Source organism: Pseudophryne corroboree, chromosome 12 (genome assembly GCF_028390025.1).
Source record: "Pseudophryne corroboree isolate aPseCor3 chromosome 12, aPseCor3.hap2, whole genome shotgun sequence".
NCBI classification, from domain to species: Eukaryota; Metazoa; Chordata; class Amphibia; order Anura; family Myobatrachidae; genus Pseudophryne; species Pseudophryne corroboree.
Window position 1 is genome coordinate 10,803,644 of NC_086455.1, and position 19,113 is coordinate 10,822,756.

A 19,113-nucleotide genomic window follows, 5' to 3' on the forward strand; every position below is an offset into this window, starting at 1 on the left:
AGGGACACTATCGCATGATATCATGTGAATAAAGTTGCAGTACTGTGCGGCGTAATTTGAATTGGGGGTACTATTGTGTGACCATGCCCCTTCCCAGCAAGAACACGCCCCTTTTTGGGCTGCGTGCTGAATGTGAGCACTGTTCCTATTTAAAATATAGGAGGTAAGAGCACCAAAATGAGGACTGCTATGGGGGTGATGGTGATGGGAAAGGGGTGCAGGGTCAGAGGCGGAACTAGCAGCCGTGCGAGGGGGCACCAGCCAAAATCTTGCCTAGGGCATCATATTGATTAGGGCCGGTATTGTGTAGAGGTCACTAGAATCCACTGTGACTAGTATAGAGGTCACTGGAATGTGTGTTGTATTGTACAGAAGTCTCTGGAATGCTCTGTGTATTGTGTAGAGGACACCAGCATATACTGAGATGGGGCAGCATTGTATTGGAGTGTAACTCTAAAACATCAGCGTTTCAGTTCTTGCATTGGTCCACGTGTTTCTGACGTTGGAGTTTCTGAGTACTGTGCCACTTCTGACCCACTGCCTTGCCACTATAAACACCCGTATTATAACCTATCACTGCCGCTAAGTGTAACTGTCCTCTGCAGGGCGCTATTGTGGCTGTCACAGGGGATGGCGTGAATGACTCTCCGGCCCTAAAGAAAGCAGACATCGGAGTAGCCATGGGTATAGCAGGATCCGACGTCTCCAAGCAAGCCGCCGACATGATCCTGCTGGATGATAACTTTGCCTCCATTGTGACCGGGGTGGAGGAAGGTTTGTACGTTCTAGATGGCAGTCTGTAGTAGAGACTCAACCAAGTGGTCACCCTGCGGGAAGGCTTCGTGGTAAACATAGGGTGTGATTTCCTGGGCTGGGGACCAGAATGACCAGCGATAACTGTCCAGCAATATTATTATACTGGTCATGTATCATATCACTAGTAATTACCCGCAATGCTAGGTGATAGTTATTGATCACATGTAACACAACAGTATAGCTGAATGTTCCGGGTCGGTTATTACAGGTAGATACTTTCTATACAGGAGATTAATCATTGTCATGTACAAAATCAATGTCAAAGTTATTTTTGAGCCAAGTTATTTTGTGTCATTCCCCCCCGCCTTAGGCCGACTTATTTTCGACAACCTGAAGAAGTCCATCGCTTACACACTCACCAGCAACATCCCGGAGATAACGCCATTCTTATTCTTTATCATCGTCAACATTCCGCTGCCACTGGGCACAGTCACCATCCTGTGTATTGATTTGGGCACAGACATGGTAAGTACAGCTCCTGTTATCTCTGGCATGTATATAAGGCAGCTACAGGTGGGTGCCGGGATAACAGGGCTGCGAGGAGGGGGGAGGGGGGGTTGAAGAGCACAGGATGAGAGATGATTGATGTATCTGTGGATGGGGTTAGAGGGGAGCACAATGTCATGCCCTCCAACAATTTACACATAAAAATCGGTACAAATTCGAAAAGTGGGCTGGCCATGGGTAAAGGGACGTAGTCACGTCCCTTTACCTATACTTTCAATGGAAGTTTGGAGAGCCAAAAATCGGTACAGACCATAAAAAAAAGGTACTGTACCTGCCAAAAAGGTGCAGCTGGAGGGTATGCAGTGTGGGATGTGGAGATGGGACAAGGGAACATACTGTACATTATTTAAACACCCAATGCCTTTCCCTAGTCACCCACTGTCTCTCCCTAGTCACCCTCTGTCTTCCTGTCATCCACTGTCCCTCTCTGTCACCTTCTGCCTCTCCCTGTCACCCTCTACCTTCCGCTGTCATCCACTGCCCCTCTCTGTCACCTTCTGCCTCTCTCTGACACCATCTGTCTCTCCCTGTCACCCTCTGCCTTCCTCTGTCATCCACTGCCCCTCTCTGTCACCTTCTGCCTCTCCCTGACACCATCTGTCTCTCCCTGTCACCCTCTGCCATCCAATGCCCCTCTCTGTCACCTTCTGCCTCTCCCTGACACCATCTGTCTCTCCCTGTCACCCTCTGCCTTCCTCTGTCAACTATCCTTCTTCCTCTGTCACCTTCTGCCTCTCTCGGACACCCTCTGCCTCTCCCTGTCACCCTTTGCCTCTCACTACCACCCTCTGCTTTTCCCTTCCACCCACTGCCACTCCCTAGTCACCTACTGCCTCTCCCTAGTCAACCTCTGTGTCCCATTGCCACCCTCTGCCTTCCCGTCATCCACAGCCTCTCCCTGTACACCCTCTGTCTCCCACTGCCACCATCTGTCTCTCCCAAGTCACCCACTGCCTATCCATAGTCACCCACTGCATTACGGGGACATGCTGCAAGGCCACACCCCTTCGTCATGAGACCACATCCCTATATGGAGCGGTTGCTGTCCCTATTTAAATTAATAGGGGAGAGAGCACCAATGCTCTTCCTAGTACAGGGCACCAAAATGTGGGAGAAGGAGGTTGGGATGCAAGTAGCCGCTGCACACATACAAAAAAATGTTGCTGGTACTTTACTTTCCTTAGACTCTTGGGGGGGTATTCAATTGTATGAAAAGTCAGCTGGGTGTCTGTTTTTTCCTATCTAATTGACAGGAAAAAAACAGACGCCCAACCGACTTTTCAAACAATTGAATTCCCCCTTGGGCTCTCATATGAGAGATATTAAAGTCTGTTGCGTTAAACACCTATGTGTACACACAGAGGCAGCCATATTATGGGTGGCAGCTGCCAATCAGTTCTGTTGGCTAGTAGGTAGTGACATCATCAAGGCTTCGGTGATGTCCCTGCTGATAAGGACTGACCGACTGACTGCTTTTTACAGGTGACTGGCGCATCTTTAATCTAGTCCCTTTTGTACTCTCTTTGCACAAGGTACCCGCCATCTCTCTGGCATACGAAGCTGCGGAAAGTGATATAATGAAGAGACAGCCCCGGAACCCAAGGACAGATAAACTGGTGAACGAGCGGCTAATCAGCATGGCATACGGGCAAATTGGTGAGCATGGGCAAACTCAGGTGAGGCAGATTCAAGTGTCTGCAGTCCCTGCAATTAAGGAAAAACAAGTTCAGGTGTTTATGGGACCTTTTCATCATCACTTATGGACCTGTTACACCACCAGAAGCCGCAGTTTCTGCATGGCTTTATTGTAACGGGCCCTTTCACTAAAAAAGGGCCCGATGGGGCAACCTAGTACTCTGCAAAATCTGAAAGTTTTTATACTTATCATACAGGAATCACTGCCATCTTCAGATGGCGTTGATTCATAGAGCCACGCTTATTACTATGGGAAGGAGGTCCAAGGTTGCGAAGCGAGATACGAGAGGTTCCCTCACCTGCCATCGCACTGCGAGACCGTGGGAGAGCGAATGCTTAACCCCACGCATGCGCAGTCAGCTGACACCACCGTGGTAAGTTACAGTGCTACAGTAGCAGTGTTAGGGATGGCGGTGACGGCTGCTTTTTGGTAATTAAGCATCTACCACCGCATTTCGGGGTGAGTTGATGATGAATAGGCCCTTTCGTAAAAGGCAGGATGCATTACCAGTTGTGACCAGCTGAGGGAGACAAAGACCTGTCTCATGGTTGATCACTGGGCACTGTGGCTCTCATTCAGAGTTGTGATGCAATTTGCACAAATGTAAGATACACCTGGAAGAAAATATTGCAATGTTCCTCTTCTCAAACAGAGTAGGAACCAAGCTTTATTTTTTAAAAACGAGTGTTCAGCACACTGTAATTCTGCTATTAGATCGCAGCCGCTTATGTGATATTTGCATAACTGGATGTATCATTGGCGTCTTCAGCAAATTCGACGCCGATATCGATCAACAACATCATCAGCTTGCAGCCTGCACCAGGTGTCGAGAACCTGCAAGTCATCCCCCTAGAAACAGGCGCAGTTGTGCAAGTTAGATGGACGTGTTAGGATGCATTTTTCATTTTGTGGCGTCATTACCGTACTGTGGCTGCATCTATATGCCCCCATCTATATGCCCCCTGCAACTCCCACCCATCCCCCGTTGCTCAGGTATCTGGAAGTGTAAATGTGACGAGTCGCCAGGGAAAAGAAACGCACATTATGAATTGTGTACTACAGCTAAAAGAAGTGGCAGGGAACAGAAGCTGCAGTTTATGCTTACATCCAACTCTGAATAATGCCCTATGGCTTGTGGCTGATTCCAGGACTGATTGTAGGACTCATATAGGCTAAGAGGAAATCTGATCACTGATGAGGCTTACATGTGTACTAAGATCGTCTACCACGCTGTCATATGCAGGGACATAACAAGGGTGGTGCAGATGGTGCTGCTGCACAAAGCACAGATGCCCTGTGGGCGGAACTGGCTGCCGCAATCTGTAAGTGCCCACTGCGCCCGCTGCAATTTATAATAGTAGTAGTGCGCCCGGCTCCTTCTCTGCTGTGCACACCGCTTCTAATATACATTACAGCAGGAAGTGACGCTGCCTGTCCTGTGTGTTCTCCCCCTTCCCGACTACCCCAGCCCCCACAGTCCAGTCTCACAGTGCCCTGTGGCCAGGAGCTGTTTCATCAGTGTTGGCTGATAGGAGCAAGAGGTGGCAGAGAGAGAGAAGGAGACATCACTGACAGCCTCATCCTGTGTCAGGAGTCAGGCAGACAGCAGTGCAGCACAGCAGTAGTGCTGTAACCCTGCCCTGCCCTCAGTCACATCATTATTGGCCGTTGGGTAAGTCCTGTAGCAGCCTGCATCGTTTATGAATGAAATCAGGATTTACTGGTGGTCTGAGAGACAGGCATAGGGAGGAGATTTAGGGGGAGGGAGACATTATTATGACCAGATTATAATGTTAATAGGAGGCACTACTGTGTGGCATAATGTGTATAGAGGGTACTACTGTGTGGTGTAACATGTATAAAGGGTACTACTGTGTGGCGTAACATGTATAAAAGATACTACTGTGTGGCGTAACATATATATAGGGAACTACTGTGTGGCATAATGTGTATAGAGGGTACTACTGTGTGGCATAATGTGTATAGAGGGTACTACTGTGTGGTGTAACATGTATAAAGGGTACTACTGTGTGGCGTAACATGTATAAAAGATACTACTGTGTGGCGTAACATATATATAGGGAACTACTGTGTGGCATAATGTGTATAAAGGGTACTAATGTGTGGCGCAATGTGTATAAAGGATACTACTGTGTGGCGTAACATATATATAGGGAACTACTGTGTGGCATAATGTGTATAAAGGGTACTACTGTGTGGTGTAACGTGTATAAAGGGTGCTACTGTGTGGCGTAACATATATATAGGGAGCTACTGTGTGGCATAACGTGTATAAAGGGTACTACTGTGTGGCGTAATGTGTATAAGGGGCTTTACTGTGTGGCATAACATGTTTAAAGGGTACTTCTGTGTGGCATAATATGTATAGAGGGTACTACTGTGTGGCGTAACATGTATAAAGGGTACTACTGTGTGGCGTAACATGTATAAAAGATACTACTGTGTGGCGTAACATATATATAGGGAACTACTGTGTGGCATAATGTGTATAAAGGGTACTAATGTGTGGCATAACATATATATAGGGAACTACTGTGTGGCATAATGTGTATAAACGGTACTAATGTGTGGCATAATGTGTATAGAGGGTACTACTGTGTGGCGTAACATGTATAAAAGATACTACTGTGTGGCATAACATATATATAGGGAACTACTGTGTGGCATAATGTGTATAAAGGGTACTACTGTGTGGTGTAACGTGTATAAAGGGTGCTACTGTGTGGCGTAACATATATATAGGGAGCTACTGTGTGGCATAACGTGTATAAAGGGTACTACTGTGTGGCGTAATGTGTATAAGGGGCTTTACTGTGTGGCATAACATGTTTAAAGGGTACTTCTGTGTGGCATAATATGTATAAGGGGTACTACTGTGTGGCATAACGTGTATACGGGGTACTACTGTGTGGCGTAACGTGTATAAGGGGTACTATTGTGTGGCAGAACGTGTATAAGGGGTACTACTGTGTGGCGTAACGTGTATAAGGGGTACTACTGTGTGGCGTAACGTGTATAAGGGGTACTATTGTGTGGCAGAACGTGTATAAGGGGTACTACTGTGTGGTGTAATGTGAATAAAGTTGCACTACTATGTAGCAATGGCCCTCATTCCGAGTTGATCGCTCGCTAGCTGCTTTTAGCAGCAGTGCAAACGCTAGGCCGCCGCCCTCTGGGAGTGTATCTTAGCTTAGCAGAAGTGCGACCGAAAGGACAGCAGAACTGCACAGGAAAAATGTCATGCTGTTTCTGAGTAGCTCCACACCTACTCCTATCTTGCGATGACTGCAGTCTGTTTAGTTCCTGGTTTGACGTCACAAACACGCCCTGCGTTCGGCCAGCCACTCCCCCGTTTCTCCAGCCACTCCTGCGTTTTTGCCTGGCACGCCTGCGTTTTTTAGCACACTCCCTGAAAGCGCTGAGTTGCCGCCCAGAAACGCCTACTTCCTGTCAATCATACTACGAACACTCGAGCGACTGAAAACCGTCGCTCGAGTTTGGGAAAAACTACAAAGTTTTGTGTGAAAGTACTTAGCGCATGCGCGCTGCGTACCATGCGCATGCGCAGAATTGCCGCTTTTTCACTTGATCACTGCACTGCGGAAAAAAACAGCAGCGAGCGATAAACTCGGAATCTGAATTGGGGGTACTATTGTGTAGCCACGCCCCTTTTTGGATGCGCACCTTCGCCATACGCTGTCCTTATTTAGCATATTGGGGAGGGGGGCACCACTGATCTTTCTGGCACAGGGTACTAAAATGCCTAGTTATGGCTCTGGTCATACGTCTCATGAATCGATCCATAACGGACACTGAACTGTAATTGGGAACTCGCTTTAACTTGTGCAAAGCGCACCTGAATGTGCTGCTGCTATAGAAATGTATAAAATAATAAATGTAGAAGTTTATTTCCTCCTTTGTACTGTACATGTTGTAATGTTTCCATTTTCCCCTCCTACTCTTGCGCTAATGAGTAAAGAATGGCCATAATTAGTGAACACCGCTGTAAAATATGACTTTGGTAGATTAGGTGTAATTTAGCCATTTTATTAGTTCTTTTTGCACATGTTATCATTCCTTGTTAGAAGAACAAATTATCCTTTCCATACAGCCTATATGTAATAGTCTGTGACTTACAAGAACCGCTGCGATTCCGGCGATTTATCCCATAGATTTAAAACGCGAGGTTGGTTTAGCCTTTCAGAGACCATGGAGCAGATGTATTAATCCTGGAGAAGTGATAAACCAGTGATAAGTGCAAGGTGATAACACACCAGCCAATCAGCTCCAATATGTAAATTTACATTTAGGAGCCAATTGGCTGGTGCGTTATCACCTTGCGCTTATCACTGCTTTATCACTTCTCCAGGCTTAATACATCTGCCCACATATTAGTTGCACAGTATTGAACAGGCGCTTCCGTTAAACCTACATTTATAAATAAAAATAATGTATAGCACTCTATAACACGCCATGTGTGGAATTTGAGTACCTCCCCCACACACCCCATAATCCACTTGTTGTTGTTCTACATCAGTGATTCTGTGAAGCACAAACCGCTCTGTGTTGTTTATTCATTACCGCTGAAATGACTTTCATTATTTAATTAGCATGCCTTTGAAACGAGAGCAAAAAATAGGCCAATTTGTTTTTCCAGGTCTTAGCCATAGAGATTAATTGCTCTGTTTAGCAAGTGAAATTACAGATTACGGCGGTGTAGCTAGGTGGCGACCAGACGGGGAACTGCGCTGTATTATTGAGCGTCGAGAATCCATTGTACCGTCTGTCTGGGGATAATGTATGAGTAGATAATTGACAATTCCTCTGTTGTATTTTATCTGCCTGAGATGAATGCTGATGTGGCAGGTAATTAGAGGAAAGCAGGGAGACAGAGGTGGAGAAGGCAGAACAGTAGTTTGAATTTACTCTCTGGACTGAAGAACTTGCAATTTAGATTTCTCCTGGCTGCTGGTATACTCTCTGCAGCAATATCCTACCCCAATTTAAACAGATTATTTCTCTCCAGTGCAAGTGTACAGTATGATTAAACCCACGCGAGGAATGCCTAGTGCTTCCAAATTGCTGGACCGCCCCCAGCCCTTCCATCCAACACCACTTGAATGCATTGCGCACTAGCCAGTGTAAGCTGTACCTCCTATAAAAGTAGCCATAGGACCCCTTAACTGTGATGACGTATTATCTCCCTTCCCCTTCCATCACACAATTAATTAAGAGGTGATCATATACCACAGCTAAAATATCATACTACATTATATTGATTGTTTCTAGTAAAACTTGCCATCACTCTGTATGAGTGAATACAGCAATCTGTAAATAACACGCGTTACCTAGGGGACTGCAAGCCTATCACTCAGACTAAAGCTTCTACATTGTCCCAGAGTGTTGCTTGGTAGAAAAGCGCCATTGAGCCATGCTGTTTTTAAAAACAAGTAAGGTTAGACACCACATCTCTCAGGCTTTCACTCAGAGATGCTCTGTAGGACCTCTCCACTACGTACATAGCAAAGTGTGATTGTGCTTAAAGTCCCTTTATACTTCTCCTTCTGTTCTACAAGATGGGTCATTGCTCTGGATTAGGCCGTTATTGCTTTCCTCAAATCAGTTTAAACCTCTCGTTTCCCAGGTATGATCCAGGCGCTCGGCGGGTTCTTCACCTACTTTGTAATTCTGGCAGAAAACGGGTTCCTGCCTTCTCGGCTGATCGGCATCCGCTTGGACTGGGATGACCGGTCATGTAACGATGTAGAAGACAGCTACGGGCAGCAGTGGGTAAGTACTATGTCTATACACAACAGACTGGCTCTTAAAAAGCCAACATCTACCTGCCGTGGTGTTATACCACACTAGTGGGTGCAGGGAAGTTCTCCTAGAGGTCTCTCCAGTGATGGGAAAGTGCTCACACCTGTTAGGTCATGACGTTCTTGTTATTTTCCAGACGTACGAACAGCGAAAGGTGGTGGAGTTCACTTGTCACACAGCATTCTTCGCCAGCATCGTGGTGGTACAGTGGGCGGATCTGATCATTTGTAAGACCAGGAGGAACTCAGTCTTCCAGCAAGGAATGAAGTAAGGAGCTGAAGATGGACTGAAGCCTCCCCTCGGGTGTAAATTGGCAGTAATAATGGGCAATGGCAGTATGTGCTCAACCTGACTGTGGATTGTTATGTTTCTCTTTCTGCAGGAACAAGATACTGATATTTGGCCTTCTAGAGGAGACTGCTCTGGCCGCTTTCTTGTCCTACTGCCCTGGAATGGACGTGGCTCTTCGAATGTACCCACTTAAGTAAGTAGAGAGGAAATCCAGCGACTGCTGGTAGTATGATGAGTAGTAACATGAGGGATAGTCAGTGTCGGACTGTGGCACAAAGGGCCCACTGGGGGACCCATGCTATCCATCAGTCCATGGTCCTGCTCCGCCGAGAAACTCTAATAAAGTAACAGTGTGTTATTTGAGTGCACAGTCAGGAATCAGCCCACTGGGTAATAGCGATGGCCATCAACCATCGATGATTTGAAATCATCAATGGTTAATGACCAATGATGACAATTTTTTCTATGGATGGAGGAGAAGTAGATGGTTTCCCACCATCAATGATACAGAGCTTGAAACTGAAATCTAAACTGCAGTGTAGAAATAAAGCAGCCAGTATTTACCCTGCACAGAAACAATACAACCCACCCAAATCTAACTCTCTCTGCACATGTTACATCTGCCCCACCTGCAGTGCACATGGTTTTGCCCAATTGCTAACTTTTTTTCGTTTGGTAACAAACCTGAATAACGCTCATTGTCAATATTTTTAATTTCTTTAAAATGTTGGGCGCGGTTTCTGGTATAGTACAAAAAAAAAAACACCTGGCTGGTGCACGATAACACCCCAGGGGCCTAATCTAAGAATAAAAAGGTCATTATTTCCAAATATATACTTTATCTTTTATATAAAATAACTCCCTCAATTGTTAAGTCATTGTCACGTGTCCTCTGCTTTATCTGGCGCTATTTATAACAATGGGTCTAATTCAGACTGGATCGCTGCAGCGGCAGCGATCTCAGTCTGTAGCCCTTTGGGGATTGACAGGCAGAGGCGGTCGCAGGGTGGGAGGGGGCATGGGGCGCAGTACGGACATCGCAGCCGTGGCCAGACCATTGCGGGGGCGGGCCACGGCGGCTGTGTGACATCACATGCAGCGGCTGCAACCCGGGACGTGGCGGGTAGAGCAGCCTGCCAGCGCAGCTTTCCTACCCGTGCGGGGGAAGGGACAGGGCCTGACATGCGGGGCAGACTAGCCCTGCTCTGCCCCCCCCCCCCCCCCCCTCTGCATGTCTGAGCAACTGATCGTAGATGTGCCAAACTTAGCACGTCTACGATCAGATTGAATCACCCCCAATGTTTTTATGCCTCTGGTAAACTACATCTATATGTCCACTAGATGGCACTCATAGGGTTTAAGCAACAGGTGGGTGCAACATATTGAGGAGTGTTGCAGGGGGAAAAGGTTTTTTTTGTGTTTTTTATTTTTTTTTACCGGCAATGGGGATTATTTTCACTTTACATTACTCATAAGTTTTCCTAAACGCTTGTGCCTACCAGTGCTTAATGGCCGTGACCAGCAGTACAGAAGTAAATGAATGTGTTCTTGCTGCTGTCCTGCTTGTTTCTTATGCATTTTCTATCTTATGTACCCCACAGAGTTACCTGGTGGTTCTGTGCCTTCCCGTACAGCTTACTGATCTTTGTGTATGATGAGGTGCGCAAGCTGATCCTACGTCGTGACCCAGGAGGTAAGAGAATGGCTGAGGCCAGCCTGCAGGGTGGTATTGTGGCTTCATAGTTGTCTCTGTGACAGAGTACTGTGGACAGCTAGTGGGAGATGGACACCCTTGAGAGCCACTCCTTCTCCTTATGTATAGAAGTCTATCTAAAAGGAAAAACTCAGAGCTTGATAAGAATATGAGTTGCGATGACTGTAATGGTCGCACAACATTCTTCTCTCTCCTCTTGCCGTATTGCCAGCTGCCCGCAGGCCAAGCCGTTGTTGGAGCATCTTCTGCATGAACAAATTACATTCATACAAGTGGGACAATCATCAGTAAGGGACAGTGACAGCGGCTTGGCCCGTTTCATACCCAAGAGGAGACAGATGTCCAGTTTGGGCAATTAAACCTGCCAGGAACCCAAGAAGATCTAAATTCCCGAAACTCCACCCAAAGCAATGTTTTTTAGATTATGGTAGAGTCTCTCTTTAAATCTTTAAGTATCTTTTTGGGTAGATAAAAGGCGTAACGATGGGTTCAAGCATAAATGTTTCCTAAATCAAGTTCCAAGTTGGGGGATGAACTCATTATATGTGTCCCGGGTGCTCCTGGTTTGGTGGCTGGCAGCAGGTCCTGTCCATTCCCCTCTACCCTCTTGAAGAAACCCAAGAGTTTCTTAGATAGTCTTCGAAGAGCCAGTATTTGGACATTGCTCTGCTCATTCTGGGGAGACGTTTCAAGAATTGGAGAGCGATAAAGTGAAGAAGTTGCCCAAACCAACCAATCAGCTCCTAACTAGTGATGTGCACCGGACATTTTTTGGGTTTTGTGTTTTGGTTTTGGATTCGGTTCCGCGGCCGTGTTTTGGATTCGGACGCGTTTTGGCAAAACCTCCCAGAAATTTTTTTGTCGGATTCGGGTGTGTTTTGGATTCGGTTTTTTTTTTTACAAAAAACCCTCAAAAACAGCTTAAATCATAGAATTTGGGGGTCATTTTGATCCCATAGTATTATTAACCTCAATAACCATAATTTCCACTAATTTTCAGTCTATTCTGAACACCTCACACCTCACAATATTATTTTTAGTCCTAAAATTTGCACCGAGGTCGCTGGATGACTAAGCTAATCGACCCAAGTGGCCGACACAAACACCTGGCCCATCTAGGAGTGGCACTGCAGTGTCAGACAGGATGGCACTTAAAAAAATAGTCCCCAAACAGCACATGATGCAAAGAAAAAAAGAGGTGCACCAAGGTCGCTGGATGGCTAAGCTAAGCGACACAAGTGGCCGACACAAACACCTGGCCCATCTAGGAGTGGCACTGCAGTGTCAGACAGGATGGCAGATTTAAAAAATAGTCCCCAAACAGCACATGATGCAAAGAAAAAAAGAGGTGCAATGAGTTAGCTGTGTGACTAAGCTAAGCGACCCAAGTGGCCGACACAAACACCTGGCCCATCTAGGAGTGGCAATGCACTGTCCTACTACTATATATATACTGCGCACAACTTAAATGCACCACAGGTATGGATGGATAGTATACTTGACGACACAGAGGTAGGTAGAGCAGTGGACTTCTGTACCGTACTGCTATATATTATATACTGGTGGTCAGCAAACTGTGCAAAACTGAAATGCACCACAGGTATGGATGGATAGTATACTTGACGACACAGAGGTAGGTAGAGCAGTGGCCTTCTGTACCGTACTGCTATATATTATATACTGGTGGTCAGCAAACTGGGCAAAACTGAAATGCACCACAGGTATGGATGGATAGTATACTTGACGACACAGAGGTAGGTAGAGCAGTGGCCTTCTGTACCGTACTGCTATATATTATATACTGGTGGTCAGCAAAATTATGCACTGTACTCCTACTATATACTACAATGCAGCACAGATATGGAGCGTTTTTCAGGCAGAGAACGTATAATACTGGTGGTCACTGGTCACTGGTCAGCAAAACTCTGCACTGTACTCCTCCTATATAATACTGGTGGTCCCCAGTCCCCACAATAAAGCAGTGTGAGCACAGATATATGCAGCACACTGAGCACAGATATGGAGCGTTTTTCAGGCAGAGAACGTATAATACTGGTGGTTACTGGTCACTGGTCAGCAAAACTCTGCACTGTACTCCTCCTATATAATACTGGTGGTCCCCAGTCCCCACAATAAAGCAGTGTGAGCACAGATATATGGAGCACACTGAGCACAGATATGGAGCGTTTTTCAGGCAGAGAACGTATAATACTGGTGGTCACTGGTCAGCAAAACTCTGCACTGTACTCCTCCTATATAATACTGCTGGTCCCCAGTCCCCACAATAAAGCAGTGTGAGCATAGATATATGCAGCACACTGAGCACAGATATGGAGCGTTTTTCAGGCAGAGAACGTATAATACTGGTGGTTACTGGTCAGCAAAACTCTGCACTGTACTCCTCCTATATAATACTGGTGGTCTCCAGTCCCCACAATAAAGCAGTGTGAGCACAGATATATGCAGCACACTGAGCACAGATATGGAGCGTTTTTCAGGCAGAGAACGTATAATACTGGTGGTCACTGGTCAGCAAAACTCTGCACTGTACTCCTCCTATATAATACTGCTGCTCCCCAGTCCCCACAATAAAGCAGTGTGAGCACAGATATATGCAGCACACTGAGCACAGATATGGAGCGTTTTTCAGGCAGAGAACGTATAATACTGGTGGTTACTGGTCAGCAAAACTCTGCACTGTACTCCTCCTATATAATACTGGTGGTCTCCAGTCCCCACAATAAAGCAGTGTGAGCACAGATATATGCAGCACACTGAGCACAGATATGGAGCGTTTTTCAGGCAGAGAACGTATAATACTGGTGGTCACTGGTCAGCAAAACTCTGCACTGTACTCCTCCTATATAATACTGCTGGTCCCCAGTCCCCACAAAAAAGCAGTGAGCACAGATATTTGCAGCCACCTGAATAAAACTGAGAGGACGCCAGCCACGTCCTCTCACTATCATTTCCAATGCACGAGTGAAAAATGGCGGCGACGCGCGGCTTTATATAGAATCCGAATCTCGCGAGAATCCGACCGCGGGATGATGACGTTCGGGCGTGCTCTGGTTAACCGAGCAAGGCGGGAGGATCCGAGTTGCTCGGACCCGTAGAAAAAAAGGAGAAGTTCGGGCGGGTTCGGATTCCGACGAACCGAACCCGCTCATCACTACTCCTAACTGTCATTTATCTAGCACAGTCTTTGAAATGATAGTTAGACACTGATTGAGACAGTTCTGTATCATCTGAATAAACTTTATATGGGAAACTGCACATTTGCCGACACTTTTCTACCAACAGAATAAAGAGCTTTGTGAAAATTGTATACATATGATTACACAGAGATCTGATTGTTTCCAAACTTTGCTTGCAGGATGGGTGGAGAAGGAATCCTACTATTAAAGGTTACGCGGAACGGACGCCATCTTGGGAACAGTTCGAGCGCTGTAGATATATACCGGCTGTGTGACAACGCTGTTGGCTTTAAAGTTAAACAGTAAGAGGACCGATTGGTGGCAATAAATTTTAAAAAATTTTTATTTTGAATGCGTTGTATAAGCTCGGTGTTGGGTGACTAAGATCTAGCCACCAATCGCCCCAGCCGTAACAAGGAATGGGACCCTCCAGACCTAATCCTAGACTAGAAGAATCCGACGGAACCAGTCACCAACTCTTAACGTCTACGCAACTAACTCCTCTGCCCGCTAGGACCTAACGTCACCTCCAGCTGTTCCTTCTGTAAGATCTGTACAGTGATTCGCATTCTCTTGTCTGACACAGTACCCCAGGCACATGTACCCTGTACTTTACATAACATATATGTTTATAAAAATGAACTGGTCATATTTTTGTCAGTGTCCGTGCATGGTGCGAGGTCGGATTGGGGCCTGGGCTATATTAACAGAGAGATTCATTACCTCACACAATTAAAGCACAAATTTCTGATGGACCATAAAGCTTGGCCATGATATTTCCAGGGGCTGTCTGGGACAATCCACAGCTTTTTTGTTTTTTTATGTGACATGGATAAGGTGAAGGGACTGAAATTGCAGGCTTTGACCAAGCAACTATATGGCCGATCAGTAGATAAGAGCATCCAGTCGCCCTCACAATGGTTTCACTTGCGCTCTGACGTCCATGCTCTAGGATCCCGTAGAATGCTTCGTTAAAGTGACGCCTCCAGCTTTGGTTTGTGTAATATTCCACCATAACTTCACTTATCTCTGCTGAGTATTATTCGGAATAGCTCACAGCCCCCCCCCCCCCCCCCCCCTCCCGGCATCCAGGATTTGGTGCGCCCCTTTCTACTATTTAGAAAGGAGAAGTTGTGTTATATTCAGAATATAATGTCCATACACTTGGGAGGAATAAAGATCCCAGTTTGAGCCTTTCCAATTATAGATATGGATCAAATGGGTCAATTTGTCTTTTATGTAAATGTGTATCGAGCTTAAATATCATGTCCGGAAGCCCTGTAATCCTATGCAAATGACATAATATGCACTTTTCTGTACCCCCTCCGAAGGGTTTGGTAGTGCTGTGAACACCGTCACTTGGAGAGGACCAGGCTGGTGCAATCCACTTTATCGCAAAAGAGTTGCTCCACGGGCATCCCATCACTCCCCATAGTGGGATCAGTGGCTGTTCTGCGATGTAGGATGGAGTAATCAGGGCAGGTTCTAGCCCTTGTGGTGCCCTGGGTGAAAAAATAGGGGTGTGGCTTCATACAGGGGCGTGGTCAGTTACGCCCCCTGTAGAGTTGTGCCCCCATTTGTGCCCCTTGTACAGTAGCGCCGCTTACAAAAAAAAAAAAAAAAAAAGGAATACTTACTATCCCCGCTCCTGATTCCCGACCGCTGCAGACCTCCGCCGGCGCCGCTCCTCTCCTCGGATCTATGGGAGAGACGTCATGACGTCTCTCCCATAGCACAGCATAGATAGACACAAGAGGTCAATAATGACCCCTAGCGTCTGTGCCAGTCCCACAATGCTGTGCGGTGCACGATGACGTCATCGCGCACCGCACAGCAAAGGTCCTCTCCACGAAGGGAAACTAGACGGGTAACGTCTAGTTCCCTTCACAGCGGGGGACACAGCGGGGGGCACTGGCAAACAGTAGCGGATCTTGCCATGGTGCGGCGCCCCCTGGATGGCGCCGGCGCCCTCCGGAAGACGGCGCCCCGGTCAAAAGTCCTGCTTGCCCGTGGCAAGATCCGCTACTGGGAGTAATCATTACAACAGTTGGGGCCAGTAATAGTGTAACACCTGCAATTCGTATCATCGCTTGTATTGCACTGACTACCTTGGGGCAAAGCTACTGTTTGGCGGCTTTACAATTGTGTGATGTGATCCTTGTATGTGAGTATGTCACGTAATACACAACAGAAAAGAAATATGCCTGCACTCAGATTTACCCAATCCAGATGCGTGGCAGTACTAACGCCATATATGTATACAAAACAGAAAGACTTTTCCTACCGGCGCTAACAATAATGCATTGCACATCTAGCAAATAGAACCACGGGGATTTTGTTCATATTTTTATTGAAACATTTAAGCTTGATGCTCATCGTCAAGGGACCCCAATTCTCTGCAAGTACCAACACTAGCATAATATATGCCCAATACGTCATTCAATTGCAGCTTTGATCAAATATGAACAAAATGTACGAAAAAGAAGTGGAGGCGCTATGATGACCGTCAATCTCTGCCCGACTGTGCCGCAGTAGCCTCGTGCTCCTGGCCGGTCGCATTCCGTGTGTGCTAAACCTCCACAAACTTTTTCACTGCGAGTGAAAGGCACATGCGCGGGGGTCTGCTACGGACTAAGATGGTGCTATGGGGGGTAATTCAGAGTTGATCACAGCAGCAAATTTGTTAGCAGTTTGGCAAAACCGAAGGCCTAATTCTGACCTGGTCGCACGCAGGCTGTTTTTTGCAGTGCTGCGACCAGGTAATCGCCGCCTACAGGGGGAGGGGGAAAGCGCTTTACAGGGGTGCGTTCGGCCGTTCAGTGAGCGTTTCTGCACAGCCCAGGACTTACTCAGCCGCTGCGACGATCCGGACAGGTGGTGATGTCAGGAATCCTCCTCTGGAACGGTTGGGCACGCCTGCGTTTTTCCGGATACTCCCAGAAAACGGTGAGTTGCCGCCCACAAACGCCTTCTGTAGTGTTCACTCTAGGCTGTTTTAGCAGGGCGCCGCGCCCTGCCCGTTTTTTAGCAGGCAAAACCCGTCCTGCCCCTTTTGCGACGCCCTGCTATAACAGCCGCCCGCTTCCTGCCCTCCCAGTGTATAAAGATGTCGTGTGCATGCGCGGGGCATCCATTCACGTTTTGGGAGAGAGCTGGGGGAAGCTCAGCACCGACGGAGGTGCTGGGCACGCCCCCAACAGTGACGTCGACGGCCACAGACGCCCTCTATAGCAGTATCTGTGGACCGCACTGCACACTAAAATGACGGGGGGTGGCACACCCCCTAATTTGCATGGCCACGCCCCGTTCAGCACGCGCCAATGTGCCCCCTTTTCCGGCGCCCTGCCCCTTCATCATCCTAGAAAGAACACTATTCTGCCTGTCAATCTTCTTGTGCATTGCGGCCCACACGTATGCACTGTTCAGACCCAATCGCACGGCTGCGAAAAAATGCAGCATGGGATCGGGTCTGAATGACCCCCCATGTGCACTGCAGGTGCAGATGTAACATGTGCAGAGAGAGTTAGATTTGGGTGGTTGTTTCTGTGCAGGGTAAATACTGGCTGCTTTATTTTTACACTGCAAAAGAACCCCCCCCCTCCAAATCTAAAGGTGTGTACACACGGTGAGATAAATCTGTAAGATTTTGACTATATAGTCAAAATCTTAAGGAAAGTTAGTGCATATCTCAAGGTGTTAAGCCCAGTACCCACGGGACGATGCAGGAGCGAACCGCTCAGCACACATCTGCCCCCCCGCTCAGCACAGCGCGATCTGTGCTGAGCGTGCGGGGGGAGACGGGGGGCCGCTCACTTCACCCAGCCAGACATGCTGGCCGTCCCCTTGCATGTCTGTGTCAGTGATCGTAGCTGTGCTAAATGTAGCACAGATACGATCAGGTCGGAATGACCCCCTTGGTTTTGCCCAACTGCTAACAAATTTGCTGCTGCGTTCAGGTCTGCATTACCCCCTATGTGCACAGTGTAAGTAGACAAGTGAGGAATATCTCAGCTTCTCTACACCTAGTCACACTGTACCGCTATGGCAGCCTCATTATTGGGAGAAGCAGACAGCTCCGCTATGCTGTATATAATATAAGTGCTGGCTGGTTTCCCGGGGATCGGCAGCGATGCGTGCATTTAAGCCGCCGTGCAGCAGCCGGAACTCAGCAGCATTCAGTATTACTCTCTCCTTCTAAGCCCACCCCCAGATTCCCATTGGCTCGTTTCACAGGAGTCTGGGCGCGGGCTTAGAAGCAGAAGAGAAGTATAATACTATGTCCTGGGTGCACACGCCGCTGCCGATCCCCGGGGTATCCAGCCCACCCACCCCCAACTCCCAGTCCCAGCACTTTCACACCTGCTTTCTGGATCTGGTTACGCCCCAAATGACATCATACCTTGCACCTAATGATGTCACACACATTTTATTGTATTTTGGTTATATTCACATTAATTAGATTGACAGGAGGTTCTGGGGAGAAGTATAGTGGGTAAGAGAAGCCAAATAATGGAACTGTACTAACTGATCTGCCTGAAAAATTACTAGTACCATCGTTGAAAATAGGTGCTACAATATGACAAAATATATGGTGATAAAAAAAGCAGATTTTGCTGTACTGCAACATGTAATTATCTGCACAATATATATGCATTATAAAACATATTCAGTATTTAGTGCTCAGGTAGCAGCCATTCACTGCTCTGTCAGCAATCAGTCAACAAGTGCTGGGCGTGACATCACCTCAGTCATGGGCCAACAGTGATGACATGGCCAAAGAGAGGGAGTGGCCCTGCCCCCCCCCCCCCCCCCCCTCTTCCATCCCAAGGGGCTGGAAAATGTCCCCTTTCTCGCTGTTGGTGAGCCGGTTATTCACACACTGATTTATACTGGGGGGTGAAACCACTGGTGATTTGTTGCTGTTTAGGAAGGTTATTACGGAGAATTACAACTTTGGAAGCTGAGAAATGGTTCCACATCCGGAGACTGACGTCAGCTGCGACCGTCCTCTGCTGGACAAGTCCCCATGCACTAATCTGGCCATGACCATC

The 19,113-nt window shown here is 47.2% G+C and overlaps 1 protein-coding gene across 3 annotated transcripts in view; it reads left to right on the plus strand.

The window, feature by feature from the left end:
- Positions 1–14,711, plus strand: part of LOC134980231 (sodium/potassium-transporting ATPase subunit alpha-2) — a 124,697-nt gene extending 109,986 nt beyond the window's left edge. For all 3 annotated transcript variants that reach the window (XM_063946960.1, XM_063946962.1, XM_063946961.1), the window contains 8 exons: positions 606–774; positions 1,127–1,281; positions 2,856–2,979; positions 8,685–8,830; positions 8,997–9,127; positions 9,243–9,344; positions 10,753–10,844; positions 14,242–14,711. In XM_063946960.1, the coding sequence (XP_063803030.1) occupies positions 606–774; positions 1,127–1,281; positions 2,856–2,979; positions 8,685–8,830; positions 8,997–9,127; positions 9,243–9,344; positions 10,753–10,844; positions 14,242–14,270 (948 nt within the window). In that variant the 3' untranslated portion in view covers positions 14,271–14,711. The remainder of the gene's footprint in view (positions 1–605; positions 775–1,126; positions 1,282–2,855; positions 2,980–8,684; positions 8,831–8,996; positions 9,128–9,242; positions 9,345–10,752; positions 10,845–14,241) is intronic.
- The last annotated feature ends 4,402 nt before the right edge of the window (positions 14,712–19,113 follow it).